The sequence below is a fragment of the Prionailurus viverrinus genome, chromosome A1, assembly GCF_022837055.1.
Source record: "Prionailurus viverrinus isolate Anna chromosome A1, UM_Priviv_1.0, whole genome shotgun sequence".
NCBI classification, from domain to species: domain Eukaryota; kingdom Metazoa; phylum Chordata; class Mammalia; order Carnivora; family Felidae; genus Prionailurus; species Prionailurus viverrinus.
Window position 1 is genome coordinate 103,229,306 of NC_062561.1, and position 25,651 is coordinate 103,254,956.

Genomic DNA, 25,651 nt, shown 5'->3' on the forward strand with positions numbered 1-25,651 from the left:
ATGCCCGACTCCTGACTACAAAGATTGAAAACAGTATGTAGAAAAACGACATTATAAATGCACGGAGGGCTTTTACGATTATACGTGACCATGTTGGGGGGGGGGGTAAAAAAAAAACCCAACCGCTCCATTTGTATGTGAAGGTGTTACTTAAAACTAATACAAAGTAATGTGATCAACATAACCACTTTACCGTCGTTAAAATTCTCCACACCTCTTCAAAGCTCATTATTACTGTTGATATCAACCTGCCAAGATGCTGACGTCTGTGAAATACACCAGTTTCCATTATTTAACAGTACCAGCTTTCTGTACATCCAAAGCCAGCGACCCAATGCCTTGGCGCTAATTCACTAATATATGAGCAAGCAGTTTTAAAAGCAAGTAATAAATAAAGCTAAACTTGACCTTCTCAGCAATCAAGATCTAAACACCTCTAATATTTACATAGAGCCAGGTGAATCAATAGTTCCCTTTAAAAAAAAAAAAGCCACTGACTTTTTAGTTACTCCTTTGAGTAGATGCAATTGGTAGTAATGATCTCCTTCAAAGGAGAACCATTCCAAACCCCCAAATCCAGCAGACGGTCTAACAGTGGATTATGTACAGGGAGAAGGGGTTGGCCAATGACTACGCCTACTGCAGCCCCCGTTCCAAAAGCTTCCAGAGGGCAGGCCCGGGATCCAGGCAGAAACCTGTAGGATAACGTTACCGCCCAGAGTGACATCTTTAATGTATTTGCTAAGCCTATGAATCACCCAATTTGTTTATCTGGGGTTTATAGCTTTTGAATATGAAAGGAAAAAAATTAAAAGTGTGTAACAAGTCTTTTGCGTTGTGGCCAGACAAGCCATATTTAGGATGAAATTTGTGTGTATCTGTGTTGTATTAAAACACCACACTGGGACCCCTCCATGAAAACTTAGGCCAGCAGCCTTGTTTTGTTTACTTTAGAAATACTGCAAAATTTATTCGCATAACAAACATATGTAATACATTTGAAGAAATCTTGAAAAGATGGAAAAGGTTTGTTAAGAGATGGGGAGCCCACACCATAATTGTTGTGCTTTCTGGTTTTTTGTTGTTGTTGTTGTTTTTTAAATAAACCCAATATATAAGACTGGGGGGGAGAAAAACGCAAATCCTGGAAGCCATTCCAAACAGTTGGAAACTCTTCCTCTTAAAGTAAATCCAAGGGCTCAAAAAATAAATATTCAAGAGCATTAATTTGTTTCTAGATGTGTGCGTGCAAGTAAGACAGCAGTCATAATGTGGAAATTTCAGTCACATTTTGCAACTAATTGGAAGCAGATTAGAATTCCGCCTCGGGGGAACGTTGTCAAACTAGAAGCCGGAGCAAATGAAGAAAGAGGTGAGGGCGTCGGGAAGAGCTGACAGATTTACAGCGCTCAGGGCTATAAACGGGTGCTGGGCGGGAAGGAGGGCGCGCCCCCGGCGGCGCGCGTTCCCGCGCCCCCCCCCACGGGAGCGCGCGCCGGCAGCGGCGCGAGCGGCCACGCCCCCGGGCCCTGGCACTCCCATCTGCTGCCGCCTGGAACAATAAACCGGCCTTCAGAGCAAAGCAGTGGTCCTGATAAGATAGAAAACCTACAGACTGATAAACTGGAGCGTGCAAAAGTCGGAGGGAGAGAAGGGTTCTTTCTTTTAGAAGTCGGAGATGGGGGGGGGGAGGGGGAGGGGGGCCGGTGAAGAGAGAAGGCAAACCGATTGTGGAGGATAATCCAGCAATGGAGTAATGGAAACAGCTGCTCGCTTTCTACTTCAACGTCTGGCATCTGCTGCGGCATCATGGAAAGGCTGGTGGAGGATTTGGGCAAGGAATGTAAACGGAGACAAGTGGCCAAATGGAGTTTGATGCGGAAAAGCTCGATTGCTGTTTTTAAATCATGCTGTTCCCTTTGGGGAGCAGAAGCAAACAATATTACTTAACTCGGCTTCCACCTTCAAAGCGGTGTGGAGGTTCGGGAATGTGAATGGCTTTTCAATCAGTTCCTGGAGATGGGAAACAGCGTCAAGGGGGAAAACCTAGTCGTTGGAGGAGCAGTCTCCGTTGGTCAAAGCTTTCGGCTCATCTGCCAGGGCTCTTCACGGAAAAGTTACATTCAAGTACTTTCCTATGTATTTCACTTACTTTGAAAACATACAGAGATTCTTCCATCACCACTGCTTACGTCTCAACTGGCTCAAGGGACGATTTCTATTTGTTGTGCCTATTTTCCCCTTGGTTGCAAAGATTCAGCTCTAATTTCATCTCCATCACAAACGAATTGGCAAAGAACGAACACGCAGGAACAGAAGTGAAGGGGCGCTGTGCTAGTCATAAGCCTATAATAAAGCACAGATTTGATAGCATTATCCATGTACTGTGGTGAACCACACACAAATAAACAGTTCTCCATGAAGAATGAAGACCCGAGGCTTCAGCCCTTCCAACTCAAACACTGTTGTTGCTTTTAACATGAGCCATCCATAAAATCGGCCAAGGAGGGGACAGGAAATCCAAAAGTAATCTGGTCTGGCCCCCGCACCCTTTGCAAAACAAAAGTTAGGAGCTGTCCTCCAGCTCATCCTGATGATGTTCTAAAAGGATGGGCAAAACTGTAAAACGGAGGCACGGAAATAAATCGTATTTTTATGCCAAGCGGGTTCTAACACGCGGGTGTAGCAACCCGACAGAGTACAGCCTTCCAGAAAGGGGCAAGCTCGCTAACCTCGCCAGGAACAACTTCGACACGACCTCTGAACCTCCAGTGACTGAAGGCGAAAGAAAGACAAAAAGGTGTACCTACAGGAACCCGAGGGCCAGATGTGCTTTCCTAAGGAACCAAACCAGTTTGCTTTCATCAAAACGATGAAGTGTGACTTCTAGAAGTTTATGAAAGTGTGACCAATTGGAACTTTGGCGTCTGTTGCTAATTGAAGCATATAAAAGAGTCCATTTCTGAAAACATACTACAAACACTTTTTTTTTTTTTTTTTAATTCACTGCCACATGACAAAAACCAGAATCAAGTTGACTGGTGGAAGATCGGTGCAACCAAAGACCATGCTATTATTTCAAACTGTCAGGGGAAGGCCGTAAAATTGCTACCAGGTCTCCTTAAGTTACCCTTCAATAAAAAGAAGCCATCAGGGAAATAAGAGGAAAAGAAAACACATCAAAACCTTAAAAGTCCCTTTAAGTAAAATTATACGTCTGTGGCACCAGGCCATCTGCTCTCTGGCTAACATAATAAGCCAATTCCACAAGCTAACTATCTGCTTTCTAAAATCATTAGATACAACACAAAATATAATCAATAGACTTTTAAACTGTAAAAGCTGCATTCATATGGCATTATTGGAATATGCCTAAATGTCCCTTGTAGGCACATTTTTCTTAGGGTGCTAGCTGACAATGAGGATTCCCAGGAGGCAAAAAAGCTGGGCAACTGAGCCAGAGTAGTCACCGTGAATAATAATCAAACTGAGGAGGAGGGTGGGGATGAAAAGGAGAGAGCAGCTTTGATAACATCACTACTGTGTTTACTCATCACTTCAAACTCATTTGTTCTAACGAAAACCCCCTGCCCTTTGAGTTCTCTCTTACAACTACGATGTATATATTTTTATTTATTTTTTTTTAAGTTTATTTATTTTTGAGACAGAGACAGAGCATGAATGGGGGAGGGTCAGAGAGAGGGAGACACAGAATCCGAAACAGGCTCCAGGCTCTGAGCGGTCAGCACAGAGCCCGACGCGGGGCCCGAACTCACTGACGGTGAGATCATGACCTGAGCCGAAGTCGGCCGCCTAACCGACTGAGCCATCCAGGCGCCCCTGATGTATATATTTTTAAATCTTCACCTAGCCGGGCACCTGGGTGGCTCAGTCAGATAAGCGTCAGACTTCTGCTCAGGTCACGATCTCACGGATCAGGAGTTCGAGCCTGGCATCGGGCTCTCCGCTGTCAGCTCACAGCCTGCTTCCGGTACTCTGCCCCTCCCCCGCTCACGGGCGTGCGCTCTCTCAAAAATAAACATTTAAAAAATAAAACACAAATCTTCACTTAGCTTCACCATGGCGGGGGCGGGGGGTAAAGTCTTCGAAATACCAAAAGCGATGCGGGTACTTCCAGGCCCATGACCTATTAAAATATATTTGCTTTGTGATCCTTTATTTCAGTTCTTCAGGCAAAACCCATAATCTGTTCTCATACCTTACCAGAGGTATTTCTAACCAAAATTTAGCACGTGCGCAGAAGCCAGCATAAGGAACAATGCGCCAATCTCAGTCCCGTGAAGATACTTTTGAGTTCTCCAACAAACATTACAAACAACCCCACTGCTGGTCAATAGACTATGAAGAGTTTAACCTTTCATTCAGTTGCAACAGCTTTGTTCCAACTGCCAAAAAGCTTTAGTTTAGGTTAAAAAGAACTTGCCAGAGACACCAAGCAGGCACTTCGTGAAACTTCATCCGGTTCAGAGAACTGAGCCCCACAGGGGCCTGGGCAGTGACGGCCCCATTTACTCGGTGGCGGAATAGAACGTAAAATTGTAAAACCGAGAGTGATGCTTTTTTGTAAAGAAAAACAGCCCATACCTACTAGATACTTTCGGTCTACTCCCAACCCAGTATCTATATATGCAATTATAACCCTACTGCTAAAAAAGAGAGAACAGGCCCAAAATGGAGTCACTTATGCCAAGCCAACGTCAGCAAAACAAGACTTTACACGTCAATTAACTGCAGTTTTAGCCTCTGCCTAGGAATGCAATCTTTAGGTGATCTGGGATTACCTGGTCATGGGCAGCACGAGAAAGGAAATGTACCCAAAAGACCCTTTCTGTCCGCCTGAGGAAGGCGACCCTGCCGAAAACAAGGTAACTCCGCTAATCAACTTTCTTTTCCTACACCCTTTCTACCTTTAAAAACCTTTCCTTTTCTGTGATGCTGCCTGATTCATGAATACTTCAATAAAGCCAATTTGGTCTCAAAAGTTACTCAGTTGTGTTTTGCTGTTTAACAGCTTTGGCAAGAGCACTGGAGACAAGGAAGGAGAAATACAGGCGTGGTATCCTCGAAGAAGAAAACTTTTGGGTGATCTTTCTCACCGTTTCCAAGGGCAGGGCCATGGGTGAGTTCCTCTGGGTTCTGAGATCAACTCTCTTGCCTATCTAACCGGCTTTCCGCATTTCCTCATTGGATTGGAATCCCTCTCCAAATTCTCTCCCCACAGTGGTTACCAGGCGGGGTCCAACTTAAAAAAACCAGACTGGATCTGATTAAGCTGTTCTGGGTCCAATGCGAGGTCTGAGGTGAAGAAAAATTGGTTTTAAGTAAAGGCTATTGCTCATGGGAATCTCTGAAGACCAAAACAAAACAAAACAAAACAAAACAAAAACACTCGCAAAAAGCCACAAAACTGATAGCACGGGTCAAGCGCTTAAAAGCTGTTAGAGCGCTCACCACCCAGGGCAGAGCCTTCCATGTTAGGAAAAGTGGGCGGAGCAGGGTTAGACTGACCCCAGGTCGCCTGCCAACCTCAAGAAAACTTCCATGCAACAGGGTATCACGTACAACACCACGCGATCCCCAACCCGAAGACACATCCCTCTTAGTTATCAGTTTGGCTCCAAGCCAGCCAGAGACTGAGCCAAAAAAATGAGATCCGGAAAACCTAAAGAACACCACCTCCAGGGGCGCCTGGGTGGCGCAGTCGGTTAGGCGTCCGACTTCAGCCAGGTCACGATCTCACGGTCCGTGAGTTCGAGCCCCGCGGCGGGCTCTGGGCTGACGGCTCGGAGCCTGGAGCCTGTTTCCGATTCTGTGTCTCCCGCTCTCTCTGCCCCTCCCCCGTTCATGCTCTGTCTCTCTCTGTCCCAAAAATAAATAAACGTTGAAAAAAAAAAAATTAAAAAAAAAAAAAAAAAAAGAACACCACCTCCAGGCATGCCTGTTTACTTGGTGTCCAAGAGCTAAGGTCTCAGAAGCCATAAATCGATATAAAAATGGCCACAAAACGAAACAAATGGGAAAAAAAAAAAAACCTTACGGGGCTTGTTTTCTGTGCTAAGAACATGACAGCATAACCATAGGTTTGGGGGCCTCAAAATATAGCCGGACACAAATGTGGGTTCAACTCCACTGGTGGCCAGGGTCCTACCCAACTGCTGCCGGCCTTCAGGGGATGTAGAACGGCCTTGAAGAGGAACGCTCCTGTTAGATAGGAACCCTGAAGAAGTGCGCTTAAAAGCGAGGATTCCCAAATCAAACAGACGGAATGGATTACCTACTTGAAGCCTCCAAAGTCTTCAAATTTCCAAATTGGCTACACGGAAAGATCCATTGCAAAGTGCTCGTGAAAAATTAAAAATACAAACGGTACTTAAAAAACTCTAAACCTAACTCCCACTGCTCCCCTCCACCCTTTGAGTGCTCATTCTATTGATGCTTTATCTAAGTCCGCTTAGATATGAAAAGACTATTAAATGGGTTGGAAATAAGACGACCAGAGGCTACAGGTGACCCGATGAGGTTATACCTCTTTCACTCCTTGGACAAAGGCCAAACTAAGGGCCTCAGTTTAAAACTTTGCCAAACCTAGGGCACCTGTGTGGCTCAGTCAGTTAAGTGGTTATGCATCCAACTCTTGATTTCTTTATTTTTTTTTAATTTTTTTTTCAACGTTTATTTATTTTTGGGACAGAGAGAGACAGAGCATGAACGGGGGTGGAGCAGAGAGAGAGGGAGACACAGAATCGGAACCAGGCTCCAGGCTCCGAGCCATCAGCCCAGAGCCCGACGCGGGGCTCGAACTCCCGGACCGCGAGATCGTGACCTGGCTGAAGTCGGACGCTTAACCGACTGCGCCACCCAGGCACCCCACCAACTCTTGATGTCTGCTCAGACCATGATCTCACGGCTCGTGATTCGAGCCCCACATGGGGCTCTGCAGGGACAGAGGGGAGCTTGCTTGGGATTCTTTCTCCCCACCCCCCCCATCTCTGCCCCTCCCCAGCTCATGCACTCTCTCTGTCTCTTTCGCTTTCTCTCCAAATAAATAAATGTTTAAAAAAAAAAAAAATCTCTCCCTCTCCCCCACTTGCACTTTCTCTCTAAAACTAAAAAAATAAATAAATAAATTTCCTAAACCCAGAAGACATCCTCCAAAGTTTCTGTAAACAGATTATCTCCTAAGATTAATGAATTAATTAAAAGGCGGAAAATAAGATGAGGTCATGACAATAGTTGAACACTTTGAAAAGAAGACTATGGAACAAGACAGTAAACAAAATCTGCCCCATTAGAAGCCTTACAGACAATCCCTTAAACGCCCTTGGAGGATCCCATACGGGCCCCTCCCGGTTGACAACACTCAGGAATTTTCTTTTTCGTTTTTTGGGGTTGTCTGTTTTGTTTTTGTGTTTTAATTTGAGAGAGGGAAAGAGAGAGCGTTAAGTGGAGGAGAGAGAGAATCCCCAACAGGCTGCACACTCAGCACGGAGCCCCACAGAGGGCTGGATGCCACAACCCTGGGATCATGACCTGAGCCCCAATCAAGAGGCAGACACTCAACTGACTGAGGTATCCAGGCACCCCACAACTCAAGAATTTTCTGGTAGATTGCTGTGTTATCCCCTTAAAACGCCAAGGGGAAACCAAGATGAAAATTCATGAAAAACCTTGCCAAGTTCTGGTGCATACTTTAAACCCCCTCAAAGCCTACAGATGGGATCCTGGGAAAACTAACAAAAGCCAGCTAAGGATGAAAATTCTTAACCAGTCAGGTCTCCCAAATGTCTGTAGCCCCCGGTAGAAAGAGGAAAATAAAATACGTTTTGCACTCTCTCTGGGGACACCTCTCATGTCCAAGAGGTTGTTCACTATTGCCAGAGATATTTACTGTTCATCCTGGGTGAAAGTGAAAACTGACAAGATATTTTGAAGAATTGTTTTGTTTTTAGTAGATGGCCAAATTGGAAGCTATTATTCAGAGCATGATAACCTTTTTTTAGGTCTTCTCCCCTAACCCAAATAAAACCTCACCCAGAAGAAAAGACTAGCTTTCTCAAGTCTTTGTGTAAGGGTCCCTAAACCCTTAGAAAACATAAAAACCCCAACTTTTTTTCAAGGCCACGCGGTCTACAATAATTTTTTGTGAGTAACAACTAGAGTGAGCTTGTTGGTTTAATTAAAATTAAAGTTGCCTTAGAGTTATCAACACTGAATACACGGCAGACGTACAACTTTTATTCTGCCTGGGTTTGTTCATCAAGTAAGTTCATGTTATCTCTGCTACAAAATTTGTCAACCAGATAAATGACTCGGGACGATGACCGAATTTGTCTAATACCTAATGAAATTTTCATAGGTAATTAAACGTAATTGTTAAGCACAAATGATTTAAATAGATGCAAAGGAGATCAAAGTTTCTCTGTGAGCATTTCAGCAATTAGTCTCCAAAATCTTTTGGCTACTATTTTTTAGCTACTCTTGCTAAGTTAAATAAGTCAGGGGCGCCTGGGTGGCTCGGTGGGTTAAGCTTCCGACTTCGGCTCAGGTCGCGGTCTCGCGGTCCGTGAGTTCGAGCCCCGCGTCGGGCTCTGTGCTGACCGCTCAGAGCCTGGAGCCTGTTTCGGATTCTGTGTCTCCCTCTCTCTGCCCCTCCCCCGCTCATGCTCTGTCTCTCTCTGTCTCAAAAATAAATAAACGTTAAAAAAAAAATTTTTTTTTTAAATGATAAGTCAGGTCCACTGAATATCTAGATCATCTCCAAATTAAACACTGAAACGTTACTAAAAATAAGTTTATCCGTTTTGTGCTTCTTTTACAGAGGAACTGAAGATATCTGGGTCTATTAGTAACCATGTTTTGTGCCACAATGAATTTACTATGAGAAAACGTGTATTTCTACAAATTACGAAGACTAGTCATGAACTTGCCAAGCCACGAAATGCTAGTGTTAAGAGTACACTATTGTTTACTTCTTCATTTTCAGGAGAATGGAAAGTTTTTAAGGGTTAAAAATTCTAATCTATGTAAGTGAAGCTACTAGAAATAATAAGGGAAACATCTCTGTATTGCGAAGAAAGGATGTGTAAAAAAAGAAATAGATGAGGAATGGAGATGCGTTTTGTTAAAGGAAAATAAAAGTATTCTGTCCTCAAGTGAGGGTGTTTATTTCAGGATGGGCAAATAGGAAAAACAGATGACAAAATCTGAATGTAACAAAGAACGTTTGTGGGGCACAGGGCTGGCTCAGTCATTAGAGCATGCATGCTACTCTTGATTTCCAGGGTTGTAGGTTCAAGCCCCACATTGGGTGTAGAGATTACTGAAAATAAAATATGCAAAAAAGAAAGTCTGTGAAATTTATGCATGACCAAGCTAAATAAGATTGAATACATTTGTTATAATGGTTTTTAAATAAGCTTTAATGTCAGCAGTGTACCTAACACAGAACGAAACCTTAGTATTTTTTCATCTGCTAAGTTTTCTTAGGCTATTGGTCTGTTCTGTAAGACATCACACAACTATTTAACTTTCTGTATTTGCCCAAAAAGTCTCTATTTTATTTGCTTATTTTTTTAAGTAAGCTCTATGCTCAACGTGGGGCTTGAACTCATAACCTTGAGATCAAGAGTCACAGGCTCTACTGACTGAGCCACCGAGACACCTCTGCCTATGAAGTCTTAACTGCCACTATGGTTAAACAGATGTTTAACCACATTTTTTCAGTGACCCAAGACCCTACTTGACGAAGTATTTTATTCAACACCTTTGATATTTTTGACAAACTTCCCAAAATTAAATCCTAAATGGGGGTGCCTGGGTGGCTCAGTCTGTGAAGCGTCAGACTTGGGCTCAGGTTAATCTCACAGTTTGTGGGATCGAGCCCAACGTCAGGCTCTGTGCTGACAGCTCAGAGCCTGGAGCCTGCTTCAGATTCTGTGTCTCCCTCTCTCTCTGCCCCTTCTCAGCTCTCTCTCTCTCTCTCTCTCTCTCTCTCTCCCTCCCTCTCAAAAATAAATAAGCGTTAAAAAAATTTTTTGAAAAAAATCCCAAATGAAGTCTTTTTGGCTTAGAATTGACAGTTTTCAGAGGGTTCCTAGAACATCTGAAAAGATTTGTTTTCCCTTCTTAGAAAAAGAAGTAAACTAAGTAAGTTTATCTGGGGCACCTGGATGGCTCAGTTGGTTAAGCATCTGACTTCCCCTCAGGTCATGATCTCACGGTTTGTGGGTTCGAATCCTGCATTGGGCTGTGTGCTGGGAGCCTGGAGCCTACTTCAGTTTCTATGTCTCCCTCTCTCTCTACCCCTCCACCACTCACTCTCTCTCTCTCTCTCTCTCTCAAAAGTAAAGAAACATTAAAAAAAAATTTTTTTTTAATTGAGTCACGGGGCACCTGGGTGGCTCAGTTGCTTAAACCTCCGACTTCAACTCAGGTCATGATCTCGAAGTTTGTGAGTTTGAGCCCCGCGTCGGGCTCTGTGCTGACTGCTCAGAGCCTGGAGCCTGCTTCGGATTCTGTGCCTCCCTCTCTCTCTGCCCCTCTCCCGCTCACACTCTCTCTCTCTCTCAAAAATAAATTCACGTTAACAAAACAAAACTAAGTAGGCTTATCTGATATGTTAAATTACACAGGAAGCACTGTCAGATAAAAAACAATACTTAGGACTTCTTTTTTCCCTTCCCCTTCCCCAATACCAAGACTTCTTTATGTTGTATTTGTACAGACTTATATGAGTCGAATTCCAGAAACTGTATAAAATTCCTAAAGTCCAATATGTCCTGCTATAACATTGTCATCGTAATTCCAGGTATCATTTTAAAATCTGTGTCAAAGAAACAACCAAGTTTTCTCGTCAATTCCCTTATAATGAACTCTCATCAGATTTTTAACAATTGACTTTTTTTTTTTAGTTTTTATTTTAAGTAGGCTCCACACCCAACAGGAGGCTTGAACTCATGACCCAGAAATCAAGAGTTCCATGCTCTAGCGACTGAGCCAGCCAGACGCCCCTACCAATGGACATTTTTTAAGTCGCTTCACTTTCAGACAGTTATTGTTTTATTCAAACGCTTTCGCAAAAGTGTTCCTGCAAAGGGTATGTCATCTTAAGGGCTTCACAGCAAGAACTCTGGCAAACACAAGTTTCTGATAACTTTAAGATCATAAAAATGATCTGGTTAAGAATTTCCAGAACTGGGGTGCCTGGGTGGCGCAGTCGGTTAAACGTCCGACTTCAGCCAGGTCACGATCTCGCGGTCCGTGAGTTCGAGCCTCGCGTCGGGCTCTGGGCTGATGGCTCGGAGCCTGGAGCCTGGTTCCGATTCTGTGTCTCCCTCTCTCTCTGCCCCTCCCCTGTTCATGCTCTGTCTCTCTCTGTCCCAAAAATAAATAAACGTTGAAAAAAAAAATTTAAAAAGAATTTCCAGAACTAATGGAAAAAGCGGATTCAAGCAGAACAAAAATTAATAGCATGGGGCTGAATGGAGGAGGATGATTATAATTTTTACGACACCTTGGTTGAGACAGTGCTAATTCTTTAATGTTATTTTTCCAGATTTGAGGGAACTTTTTCCCTTAAGCTATTAACGGCTTAATAATTTGGTGAAGTACGCCTTTATAAACAAAGATGAAACATTTACTTTCCCCCATTCCTCCAGAATTTGGAAACTCTTGGGTATTCTTTCAACAGCAAAACAGTTATTTACTTAAGTTCAATGAGAATCCCTTCTGTTTGTAACAGGACACAATTGGAAACTGTGTTATATTGCCAAGACTTTGACTAGAATCTTGTATTCGAGAGACGTGTGCTTAGACCCAGGACCAGAGTGTTTTTAAAAAAACAGGTTGGGGGCGCCTGGGTGGCGCAGTGGGTTAGGCGTCTGACTTCAGCCAGGTCACGATCTCGCGGTCTGTGAGTTCGAGCCCCGTGTCAGGCTCTAGGCTGATGGCTCGGAGCCTGGAGCCCGTTTCCGACTCTGTGTCTCCCTCTCTCTCTGCCCCTCGCCCGTTCATGCTCTGTCTCTCTCTGTCCCAAAAATAAATAAACGTTGTAAAAAAAAAAAAAAAAAACAGGTTGACTTTATGGAGCTAGAATAAAGCTCCTTGGAAAAACCGGCATAGTACCTTGCTTACAAGGTGCCAGCAAAGCAGTCTTAAAAAGAGCTTTTTTGGTCAATCGCCATTTTTTTTTTTAAGTGTATTTATTTGAGAGAGACAGAGGGGAGGGGAGGGGCAGAGAGGGAGAGAGAAAATCCCCAACAGGCTCAGCACTGCTATCACAGAGCCCTTCTCGGGGCTCGAACTCACGAAACCATGAGATCAGGACCTGAGTGGAAACCAAGTGATACTTACCTGCCTGAGCCATCTAGGCACCCAGGTCAATCACCACCTTTGCTACACTTATGTAAATAATCAGACCAAGTTTAAAGCGAACAAATTACTTTTACTGTAATTATCTTTGGTATATAACATGGAGATAACTGTACAGAGAAAAGACGTCTGCACGTTTATCTGTTCCAATTCTATTAATTGCCTTTGAGATTCCGTTATTTACCTATAACCGGACCAGGCCCTGAATGCTTGTAGTTTCTTAAATTATCTGGCTACAACTCCAGCTGACGCTTGCAACTTTCTCGCACCCTTCTGATCTGCGATCACTAAGAACAAAGACTGCCCTTCAGTATCTTTGGAAGGGATGGACCAGGTCCCCCTCACTGCCCAGCTGGCAGCCAAACTTCAGAGACTCGAACTTCAGATACACAATGTATCTCAGAGCTGAAGAAGTCTCCACCTGACAGGTCCTGTACTCCACACCCCTGCCAGAGACCTCAAAATCAAATCGACTGAGAGGCCAACATCGAGGTACGCCGCTCCTTTCATAATCCAACCTCCAAACAACGGCTGGACTTACCACTATGCTCCTGCCTCAGTGTCTCCCAAACAAATCGGCCCCTCCTCTATTTTGTCAGACTCCCTAACCCTGACGGTCCATTTCCACGTCTCTGGTTAACACCCCCAAACCCAGGGAACCTTACAGCCTGGTTCGGTACAAAGAAAGGGATACAAGTCAAGAGTAACCAGAATAAAAACACCTGTGTGGTCTACAAACCTTTACACTTTACTGGCTGCCGCGGCTGCACCAAGGGGCTCTCATGATTCAAAATCAGCTCCCTTTGGCAGGTCTCAGTTTCCCTGATTAGGAATAAATATGAGGCTATGATTAGGAACCCATCCTTAACTCTTGAAAGTATTACAGAATCCGCTGCTAATGCAAAAGCTGTCCCCCAAACATCTTAGACCCTCCGGCCAAGGTTATTCTTGAGAACAGGGCAGCCCATGCTTATCCTTGAACTAAACAAGGAGGTGCCCATGCTACAGCCCATAGTGTCTGTCGTACCTTAATGAACATTTCTCGCAGCAGAGTCCAAACTCAGTTACTTAAGATCAGTGAGCAGGCCACTTGCCTTCAAAAGGGAGTCTTTCGTCAGTGGAGTCTTTCTTTGACTTACTCGATTTTGATTGGTTTGGGTGGTGGGTGGGGACCATGGCTTCAAAGTGCACTCCAGGCATTGGGAACTATCCTGCTTACAATAATCACAGTAATCTCCCTGGCAAGCTGTATTCTCTCAGAAGCTTTAAAGGCATGTTCGCAACCGCTAACCACCAAGCAGATGAGCTCCCTAAGACTGGAGTGCCAGAAAAGGACTGAAGAAAATAACCAAGCAAAAACTGGTGAGCCTGAAGCCATGACCCGAGAAAACCACCCAAAGGATCAACAAGAACTGGGAGACGTCAGAGGGTTCTCCGGCAGTGGTGCTAACGCCTTAAAGTTTGATCATGTCTCTCACAGTTCCGCTAAGTCTAATCAAAGGGGGAAAGTGTTGCAAAAGAAACAACAGGTCCAAAATGGAGTCACTTGTGCTAAGCCCCCCATCAGCAAACCAAGACTTACCAGTGATCTAACTGTAGATTCAGCTTCTCCCAGGAATGTAGCCTTTAACCCATCATTTATGGGACTACCTGGTTAGCGCTAGTGAGAAAACCAATAGACCCATTCCATCCCCCTTAGGAAGGCACTCTGCTAATAAACTTCCTTCTCCCGCCCCCTGTCCACCTTTCAAAACCTTACCTTTCCTATAGCTCTTTGGAGCTCCTTTCTTTTTGCTAGATGAAATACTGCCCAATTCGGGAATCCCCGAATAAAGCCAATTTGATCTTTCAATTTACTCAGCTGAATTCTGCTGTTCAATAATTATACATACACCTAAGAAATGCGAGTTACAGGGCACCAAGCTGATCCGTAGATTAGCCTCTAAATGATGACCTAAGTCATTCCCGAGGGAAAGATTTCACCTGTTCTCTTTCCCTGTCTATAACCTGAAATGCACAGATTGAGAATACTCTTTATTGGCCAACAATCCTAATGAAAAAGGCTTATAGCCACTGTGATATTGCTAGGGATTGCCCAATAGCTCCTCAGTTCTGGCTTCCATGTTCTACAAGAGCGCTACACGAGTAACTTACGAATAAACTGTTTATGTATTCAAGCAAAACCCTTGATGTTCAGATCACTGGCAAGTTCAGAGTGCTGGCAATCGAAACTATGTTGTGCCGCGGTAATTACTATGAAAAACTTTCAGGGCTTAATATTAAAGAATAGAATAACATGATCCTTCCACCTCTTCTACACCTCTAGCGTGTGTGCAACATGGCAATTATCTCCGCTCAAGAAGTGGAGTTGAAACTGCAGTGAAACTCAATTATACCCATGACTTTTTAAACACACACTTCAAAAGGCAGGTTTCATCACATTCAAATCACTGAGCAAAATCTTGTCCCCCAACTTCCAAAAAACAGATTTTTATCCCTCTCCCACGAGGCAAACTTCATGTGTAGAAACGATTTCTGGTTAGCTTCTCGACCCACTCTTTTGGGTCTATTAAAACAGAGGGATGACTGAGGCACGATGAAAGACAGAGAGAGATCCCACCTGGTATAGCCAGTTCATAGGGCTCTACCAGATGTCCTTACCACCCAGCTTTAAAAAAATAAAAATAAACCGGATCCCACACTTGTTAACACACGCACGCGCGCGCGCGCGCACACACACACACACACACACACTCGGGTACTTTCCTACTTTTAAAAATGCAAAGGAACTAGGAGCAGTAGATTTATGATTTAAGTGCTTGTGGCTAAAATAGCTTTCCAATTATCAAGGGCCTCTTAGGAGGAGCAAGAATGCATTATGTGTTAATGACCACAACCAGGGGTCCCTTCTTGACTCTTTTGTCAGAACCCGAGCAGATCTTCCCTGCAGCCTCACCATTAACATGTCTGTTTCCTGTCAGCCCACTCAGAGATAATGTCATTTATCTCAGGGAGGCACAAGCCCAGTCATTAGCTTCTATAAAAGACCTCAAACAAAGGCCGGATCATGTTTCACCCAGGGCTCTTACTAAACCCAGAACCAAGCTTAGTGTCTAAAAGTCAAGGACTCAAAAGTTATCATCGTGGAAAGAATATTTTCCCCATTATCAACAATCCTAGATACAGCTCTAAAGGAGAGCGAGGTCTAGTCCAGTAAACACCGGTGGAAAGTGCTATCACACACAATTAGATTAACCGATAAACGCTGACCAGAGTTAGCCTGGAAAGAGCCTTTACCCCTCTGGCCTCCAGGGGGAAAATTGACAGAATAATTCAGGTACTGACTAAAGAGCGAGATCTTTGAAGAGCTGACCCCTCATTGTGACTGCCTGCAGGAACTGAATAGCCATTATAAAGTGTTCAATGGCTGGGCTTCTGGAAATCTTTTAAATAAAAGTGGAACTGGTTAAAATAAATGTAGGAACATGTGTTTTCACAGCGTTCCTCGTATTACTGCAATTGCAAGTTTCTATGAAGTACCAGGTGAACTTTTTTAAATTAAAAAAACACGCACTCACACACAGACACAGTCAAAATTGGAGCAAATCTCGGCCATTCAATCCTTGTTTTTCAAGCTGAAAACGAAGAACAGATGGTCCTTTCCGTGTTGTTTGAATCTGGTTATTGAACACCTCTGTGGTTAGGGAGATTTCTGCTTAGCACTTTCGGCATACATTTCATTTACGAACTATAAAATGCTGCTTAGGAAAAAAATAAGTCTTTATAACACTCTAATTAAAACCATCTCGGAGCCAAGCAATTTCACCTGAAGAGCATTCTTAACCTGGTGACATTTGGACAATGACTCCCCACCCCTCTCCTCCCCGCTTTTTTGTTCAGACCATTTGCCAAGTTATTAAAAGTTGCTGAACATTATTTATCCCCTTTAGCACAGTCTTGATCCGTCGTGCGTAGTTTTTTCATCTCTCGGGCACACCCGGTACATTTCCAATACCACGTACGCTCAGGACTCGGTGATCTGCCTCGGCCACACAAACGCCCCCAAGTTCCTTGGGTTCTCCCCGAGTATTTGCTTGGGGAAAGGATGGCCTCTGCACCCACCTCAAAAAGCCCTGTCACCCTCAGAGGCAGCTTATAGAAAAGTAAGGGGCGGGATCCACACTGGGAGCCACCCTTAGTTACCAACGTTTTTAACCGCTAAATCCCTTCTGTGGCTTTCCAAACAGTTTGCTGTCCGACAACAATAGACTTTGTTCTTTAATTACGGCAAGTGACCTTTCTGCCCTTTTATTTCACAGTAGATAAACTGCACTCTCTAAGCAGAATTTGTAGGGGGCACTAGCTTTGGGGGCAGAGGGGGGGACGCATATTGTCCCCAAAACTCATTCATCAAAATACGTTCTTCAACTGCTCACGCTCCCTTAGAAAATGTGCCAGAATTCCCTAGTGAAGTGTAAAAGGCTTCTACAAGAGAATAAAATAAAATGAATGATATCCCTTACAGACAGGTCCATTTGTCGACACCACCTTTTAGGCTGTTAAGGACCATCTTAATGAAAGCAATAGGATATCAGAGAAGTAATTCTCTTTTCTGAATATGTACTGAGTCGCCAGAACCCTGAGACACAACCGTAAGATCTCCTGTGCCTTTCATGTCTATTGAGATATTGGGTATTTTTAAGAATTCTTCTGTGTAGTTTTGAATTTTCCGGCGATCAAACAAAACCATGTACCCTGTGTAGCCCCGGCCGAATGCCTGTGTCTGATAAGTCAAAACTGTAAGACGGCTAAGGAGGATACATGCAGAAGAGCCTTAATACAGGCTATTATGCTTCCAAAGAAGGGGGGGTGGGGGGGTAAGGTGGAGAAGCAGGTTTTAACAACCCAAAGCCAACCCGTCAAATCTTATTCAGACATGTCACTGGTGGCTTAACCACAAAATGGGCTATAGAAATATAGCTCAAACATCTTAGAATTATGGCATGTTTTGATTTTGCTCACGTATTAAGGGAGTGGCGACTTTTACAACATACTTGTGGTTTCCACATAAAGGAGCAGAACCCTCATTGATTTAATTAGGTTTCATAAGGTCCAATTTATCATGTTTTACATGACTTTGTGTAGTGTAGAAACAGAATAAACAGCCCAAAAATAGACATTTAAGCATGCTGTGAAAATTAACCGGTGACAGCAAGTCTTACGAATCTCCCGTGAAACCTTTCAACCAGGAAAAACAACCCCCCCCCCCACACACACACACAGAAGAGAAACGCGCACACATACACCCCTCCTTTGGTGTTCCACACTTGGCCCCTCGTGAGCCACATCTGATTGCTGGAAATTAATCATTTTCACTCTTGAGGCACTTACTCCTCACGAACCCCGAAAATCAAGCCAGGCTGAGATGAAAACATTCTACAAAATGTCAAAAGAAACCTTTCTCAAAGATGCCTCGGTGCTGAAATACTTGGTCAGGTAAAGCATGTCCTACTAAATCTTTTACCTCCTAAGCGGAGGATCCTCCTATCATTAGGAAGTCGTCCCTAAACTGAGGTCTCATTTTCCCATCCACGAGTTGGTGGGATCAGAGCGACTTCCCTGGGTGACATCTGTCCGAGAGAGTGCCATCTCTGGGTGCTGAGGAGGCAAGCATTCTTAAGAGTGGGGGGTGGGGGGGGGGGATCCTAAGGACCCGTGTCCCTGAGCCAACACCTCCCTGCTGGACAGAGAATGGCCAAGACTGCAGGATTCAAGCCCCTCGGAGCCATCCCTGAGGGGTCCCTGTGCCAACACCGGGGGCTCCAGTTGGCGGCGGGCGGTGGAGTGAATCTAAAGGCGCTGTGCTCTCTCCCCTCCTCCACCCCCAGCCCCATCACGACTTGTTTGCTCTTCATTTATGTAATTCACATTATTGCATTTATACTGCTCCCGACTCCAGATGAGTTGCACGTATATGAATAATTTAATTCTTCCATTCTTCATCCAGTTTCCTCTGTGACTGGAAAGTGAAAAGAACACAAAAACTGGAGAACCGACACCGTGCTCTAATCTCAGTTGCCATGACAGCAGCCTTTGAGATACAGAAATGTTCCGACTGCCAGCTAAACAAAATTGTTGAATGTGAACATTTGGCTGGAAGATTAAAAGGCTAAGGGGAATGCAAAAGGGCAGTACCTCCCACATTCCAGGCAGCAGTGAATCCAATCAAATGGTTCTGACTCCTTAACCACAGCCATTGTGAGCACTGGATTAGGGCAATTCATCTAGATAGTTAGAGCAGATTATAACTGCAATTGGGAGACTATTGGCAACAAAAGTAAATGCCCTACTGTACTAAGTAATAAGATTTCAGAACGCCTTTTAGCAGAAATTACGTGCAACTACGCAGTGAAATGGAAGTATCGAAACCTGGGATTTTTAAAAATGCATTTCAAGTCATCACTGTAAAATGCTTGTCTGCCCAAAGGCACCGGAATCAAAGAAGCGTTCGCAGGCTTTTTGGGATGCTGGCATTATCTACACTTTGATGGACCTTCAACAACTGCTCAAATCATAAAATCAGAACTTTCTTCCTGTACTCCCATCATTAAAGGCTTCAACACACAAAAACAAAAATTGAAAGGTTTGAGGACAGAGCAGCGAATAACTGTACACGGAAATAATCACCCAAAGACATCTTACAGTTCGGATCAAGTTAGACATAGCAAATACACCAAAGTATTTAAGAAGCACATTTCCAAACAGCCACGCCATAAATCACAGGATATGAATTTTTGCTTCTGCAAAGCACTACCGGCAGGATTAAAGACCGATTTTACAGAAACATTACTCACACCCCCAGCTCTCTCCCAACCTGCAGGGTGGACAGAGCACTTTCAGTCCAACGCACCACCGTCACCAGACCAGTAAGTCACAGGCCCCCAGCACCGAATGGCACAGCCCTGGGGGCAAGTTTTCCAAAGGCAGTGTCTAACCAGACTTTTGCTCAAATGCGACCCCAAATTCTCATCTCCTCTGGCCGTTTTCACATTTCAGGAGCACCAATCCGCCAAGCCTTTTTTTTTTCACTTGTCTTCACCAGCCTTCCCACTACTCCCTAGGCAAGCCAGAAATCCAAAGGAGAACACTCATATCTCCAGCTAAGAACTGGGCCAGGGCACCAGGGTACAGTCCTAAAAGCCACCAAAAACATTCCAGTCATTCTACACGGCGAAGCAACCGACAACACAGGGGCACCGAGCTGGGGTTTAACCCAGGACCAATGAGAGGAACCCATGCAAGGCTGATGCCCTTTGACAGAACTGTGTTGGAGAAAGTAACGGAAAAAAATAAAAATAAAAATAAACAGGTTGAGGGAGGAGTGTAATTGAGAATCCTCGACCTACCTCCCCAGGGAGGGACCGTGAACCCTGCCCCTAAGGACACACTACCAGAAATGCTAGGGCGCGTATATTCACACGTAAGACAGCTCTCCTTGGGCGAGAAACCAGGACAGGAGTCAAGTGGGTACATGAGCAGGTTTTCTATGAAAAGCACACCACAACTGGCTGACTGGCCAGAAGCCCTTCTGCAGGGTAAAAGGCACTTTAGGAACACCCAGGCCCTCCCACCCGGGGACCCGAACACTCAGCACCACAAGCAGCAGCAGCAGAAGCAAGAGCTAAAACCGTGCACCCAAGGAAGCTCCCCCATTCCAAATTTTCGTGGAAAGGATGCAGAGGACAGAAATCTCACAAAGAACCAGAAAGCACGAATAGGAAGTGTGAAGGCACACAGAGGACACCCACCCCCCCCAAACACACACACACACACACACACACACACACACACACACACACACACAAATGCACACAAAGAGGAAAGTGGGAAGTCGAGGAAGGCGACTTTATCCTACCTTCTCGGTTTTCAGTTTCTTGATTCGCCTGTGGCTCTCCTCCTCCTCCTCTTCCTTCTTTAACAACATAGAGTTTCCCATGAGCCCTGAATCCGGGGCACTTTTGCTAACTTCCCCTGCAGCCGCGCCGCTGCCACTCCCAGCGCCCCCGCAGTGGAAGGGGCTCGCGCCACCTCCATTGCTCTTGGCCCCAAAGCCATAGAGGTGCCCCCCGGAAGGGGCCTGGCCGCCACTGCCATTCTGGTGGCCCTGAAGCAGGTCGTGCTTGTCCTTCCTGGATTTCCCCGCATCCTTATCCCGCTTGGCACCTCGGCTGCTCTGGCTTTTACCTGCCTTCTCCTCTTTGCTTTTCCCACAGGAGGCCGCCCCCGCGGTGGCCGCGGAGGTGCCGGTGCCGGTACTATTGCCGTTTGGGTTGCTGACGCCGCCGCTGCTCACACTTTGACCCAGCGCTGAATTCATGCCAGTTGCCTCTCCAGGGCGCCCTTGGACTTCCTGCCTCTTGCCAGTGCTGCTGATCTCGGGAATCCCATACAAGGCAGCAGAAGGCAGAGATTTATTAGCATCCTTAGAAGTTTTACTCCTTTTCACTTTTGATTTGCTGGTCTCTTTGTGTGAATTCCCCTGGGGAGCAGAAGGCTGAACAGAAGCAAATTTTAGGCCATCAGCTAAGGCTGCGGTAGCACCGGCCCCGCTGGAGGCCAGACCTCCGCAATCCTTCGAGTTGCTGCTGCCAGGCGTGTTGGTGGAATTATTCATCTCAAATTTCTGTCTGTCCTTCTCCAAATCAGCGTCCAAATCGATTATTAAATTTCCAACCCCGATTTCCCAATCATCACCACTGTCATAAGTATCGACCGTATTTGGATCCACACCTTTTCCTGCAGTAGAAATGTTCACTGACATCCTGAAGATGAGCTCTCTAGTATAAAAATCCGATGAACTTTCCTTTGGAGATGAGGGGACATCCGTTTAGCTCCGCTGGGCTTTCTCTTAAAAAAAAAAAAAAAAAAAATCTTCTACTCTTCCTCTTCTTTTTCCTGCCCCAGGAATGTGTCCAGGGATTTTACACCCTTTAGTCCCGGTCCACCTTTTCCTGTGAAGGGGGGAAAAGTCGGATATTTCTTGTCTGGGTGTTACCAGAATAAAAAACGATTAATACTGGGGAGTCAGTAAGGGGCACAGGGAAAATTGGAGAGGAAGGTGGCTCCTATATTTGTCTCCACAGTCCAGTACCAGGTTTAAAAGAAAATAACCAAGCCCAAAAAACTTACCCGTGATAGTAAGCATCTTACAGTAGCTTTAAAAAAAAAAAAAATCCCTTTATCAACAGCACAAGGATAATCACTCTTTTTAAGGCATTAAAATATCTTAAAGATCTGAGTCAAGTCCAGAAAGGTTTTTAAAAAAAAAAAAAAGAGTTTAGGATTTTTTTTTTCATACATGTGATATCTCAACCCCAGAAACACAGCCTAAACACTCAGACGAGAGGGAGGAACACAGCTTTAAACATCCCTAAACGCGTCCTAGATCTTGCAATTTCAAAGACCAGACCCTGGAAGTCCTCTTGAGGCTAGTTTCAGAATTATGTTTCTAAATTTTCCTTATTTCTAATTTTATGACTTCTTTTTACAAATTGTCTGGGCAATCAGTTTTTTGTTCCCAGTAAGGAACAGGAAAAACAACCAATAACTACCTCCCCCCCCCCCCCCAGCAAACACATACCGTCTCTTCCCCAACAGTTTATACAATTTTATTTTTGAAATACACACACACGTCTTTAAGAGCATTTCTCTATAAAAAGACAGTGTTTAAAAAAAAAAAAAGGCTGAATACCTGCCTTTTGAGGGAAAAAAAAAATTACATGTAAACAATTCTACCGTATTCCTAGGTCACAGACTTGCTCAATCTGTTAAATATGGTGCCACTGACTGTACAGGGAAACTGATTAAGACATGCACTTTAAGTAGTCTGCGCCAAGGTGGCCTCAATGACCGCAAATGAGTGTGTGTTTGACAAAGATCAGTTAAAACGGTTTTTAAAGGGATCAGCCCCTTTTAACAGTTGATTGTCGAGAAAAATAAATAAATATACATACACACACACACACACACAGACATTGCTTACCTTTAATCCTTTATCATTTTTTAATTAGGCCAGCAAATCAAAATGCCTTTCCCACTCCACTCGGCAAACAAGCCTGTGCCTCATTTTACTTAAACACCAAATGATCAAGAAGGAAGAAACCAAATAACACATCTCAGCCAGAATAATCACTCGATAACATTATTCCACCTCCCCACCCCCCTTTTGGCAAACGGATCAGGAGTCCTTTTCTCCTTAAAAAAATGTGTCACTGTACAGCTGGAAGATAATGTTTCACATTCACAACAGAAGCACCAAAGGTTTTTTTTCCTCTTAACAAGCATCGAGAATAATAGTTTTTTATAGATATATATAAAAAAAAGAGAGAGCTTAGAGAAAAAAGTTTTCCCAACTTCTCATTCCGCCTTCAGTTCCAGACTTCAGAGTCACCGTGATCAGTAAGTAATGATCCCATGTAGCAAACCTACAGGCGTCCGCTAGTAACAAGACAGAATGTGCTAACATCGGGATAAATTAGTGAAAGGGAAGAAAGAATAAGAAGAAACGACTGAAAATCTGGGCTGGATTCCGCCTGTTAGTCGGGAAGTGGCATTTTTCCGCCCGTCCTGACAGATTTGATTTCTTGAACTAACTTAAGAGGAAAGGAGGGGGAAGAAGAGGGGGAGGGGAGGAGGGGGCGAAGAGGGAGGAAGGGGGAGGGGCAGGAGGAGGAAGAAAGGGTAGGACGAGAACCCCAGCCGAAGGAGAAAAAGAAAGGTGTGGAGGGGGAGGGGAGCAGATGATTCAATGAGCTGATAAACCAGTTAGAACAGCATTCGCTCGGGGCGGGGGGCGGTGGGGTGAGGAAAATAACGGCGTTTAAAATTGGTTCAGTCTTCGAAACCCAAAGGATGTGATGTTTTCCTGTTTTATGTTGTTTTAAGAAAAAGGAACCCAGTTCCTAGTATAGTCCCCGGGGGCGGGGGGGGGGGGGGGGGGGATCCGCCGTCGCTCAAGCCAATCACTCATGTGGTAATTCGATAATTAGAGTCAAAAAAAAAATTTTTTTTTAGGCGACCTTTTTCCGGACAGTTTTTCCCATTGATAGTCGCAGCAAACGGTGCGTCTCCCTTTTATTTATTTTTCTCTCCTCCTCCTCTCTCACCCACCCCCCTCCTGTGTTTAGTCAGATGGCCCCGGAGCTTGGCTTAGTATTTTTAATTAGCTGGCGTTTGGAAGCTAAAAGCAGTAATGAATTGTTGATGGATTGGAAGTGGAGAGTCGCTTTGCTGGAAATGTCGGGGCTGGGAGAGGGGGATGGGCGAGTTAGCAACAACCAACCATCTAAAAGGAGCGATTTTGTTACAGTGCAAGCCTTTCACATCACGTGAGGATCAAGGGCTCAATTGGTTGTCGTGAGAACAAAAATGGTGACAAGCGTATCAAGAAAATACTGATCTGGTCTTTAAAAAAAAGCTGAAGGTCTCTCCCCTCCCCCTGCACACACTCCCCACCCCCCGCCGCCGCCTCCCCGCGCCCCCACCCCCCTGCAGTGGGCGCAGCTACAAGTTATGAATGTGAAACATTTCTCGCAGATCTAGGCTCTCGGAAGTTCGAAGGAGTGAAATGTAATGAGCACAAGAGCAAAGCAGATGTTTTAAAGAAACACCTTATAAACCTCTCCTCAACTTATCTCCAATTTGTCGGCTTTCCCGAGGGGCCAGGGATGGGGACGCCTAGCAGAGGAGGGAGGGCACCTCCAAGCTACTTGGGTTTTAGGGACCCCCTCACGTCTTAAACAAAGAAAAATATTTTGCTAGCTCGCGAGCCAGGTCATGTAATAAACACACCATTGTTACTCTATTTGTGGGTTTGTTTGGGCTGGGTGGGGCGCTTTTTTTTTCCCCTTAATGGTGTTTTTGCTGCTTGGCTTTTTTAAGGAGGTGGAAAATGGTAATTATAACCATTACATGTAATGGGTGACTATTCCCTTGTTTAATATTAAATTATTGGGAACTAGGATGTGGCAAGAGATAGAAATCGGCTTGTTCTGCCCTTGCCCCCATTTTCCTGGCTCGGTTTGGAAGAGGGTCTTGCCCAGCTAGGACAGGAGAGGGAGGGGGCGAGGTGAGCTAGGGAATGGACACTGCAGATCAGGATATGTAACTGTGTCACTTTTATTCTCCTTGGGTTACAGCCCAAAAGGTAATTTACTCTAAGTTACCCCGAGTGCCCAGTCAAGCTTAATTTGTGTGAAGAAGTTACAAATGCTTCACCCTCCACTGAATAAAATTCACCCTTCTTGGGTTGTTGTTCTCAATGCAAAAGCCAAACCCTGTAACTAGTTCCTCATTTCAATGCATAAAACTCGCACATTCCCCACGCAACCGTACTTACGGTCTGTATTGGATCGAGTTGACCTTTTCCTTCTAACTGCATTGAATGTGTTTGGTTGCAGCCGCTTTATTTTGGAAATTATAAGCTCTTCAACAAATTTATTATTAAAGAAGATGGACCATCAAATGTCACAGACCGTCCTGTGTATTTTTTGTAAAAGCAAAAATTAACATTAAAAAAAAAGAAAACAAAAATCCCCCTGGTGCACACACACAACAAGCTTGTTCTGCAACACTGAAATCAGGACTGAAACACAACACACACACAGGGGGAGTGGAGCAAAAGGAGCTCTCAGCCTCTATACCTGAAAGGGACTTTTCTTTGTTCCCATTGCCCTTTCGCATCGGGCCAATCAGAGAGCAGCTTTTATGAAACTGGGCTCTCTCATTGGCTAGCTGCTTTCTCTTGGCTACTGTAGGGGGTTGAGATATACACACGTATAAAACACACACTGAGAGCGGGTGGGGGTGCGGTGGGGGGTGGTTGTGGAGACAAAGCGTTTTATTTTCCAACCAGATTGGGGATGGGGAACCTCCTGCAGTAAGAAGAAAAAAAAAAAAATGGTGCGCCCGTTTCAATTACTACATCATTCACATAAAACACTTATTTATTAAAACAAATCTCAAACAGGCTGCGAGGAAAGGATGTCGGTAAATACAAGTTTGATTGTGTTATCTTGGGGGAAATAATGTATGTGATCGCTCGGTGGCAGAGGGAAGCCAAATGAGCCACTAGCGCTTAGCGAGGAGAAGAGGGAGGCTGGCTGTGTGGAAATGACTGCGAGCGTTTTGCTGGCTTCCCTTCCTTGTTGCAAGGACTCAGCAGCGCGAACTCCCAAGAATGATTTTCTGTATTGCAGCTTCT

General features: G+C 44.6%; 1 protein-coding gene across 4 annotated transcripts in view; it reads right to left on the reverse strand.

The window, feature by feature from the left end:
* ZNF608 (zinc finger protein 608) overlaps positions 1-25,036 on the reverse strand; it is a 120,615-nt gene extending 95,579 nt beyond the window's left edge. Inside the window, exons 1-2 of one of the 4 annotated variants that reach the window (XM_047870994.1) lie at positions 24,788-24,834; positions 20,306-21,401 (exon numbers count right to left, since the gene is read on the reverse strand). In XM_047870994.1, the coding sequence (XP_047726950.1) occupies positions 20,306-21,211 (906 nt within the window). In that variant the 5' untranslated portion in view covers positions 21,212-21,401; positions 24,788-24,834. Of the gene's footprint in view, positions 1-20,305; positions 21,643-24,787 lie in introns of those variants that run through there. The other 3 variants (XM_047871012.1, XM_047870986.1, XM_047871002.1) reach the window with 3 other exon arrangements.
* Between the last annotated feature and the right edge of the window lie 615 nt (positions 25,037-25,651).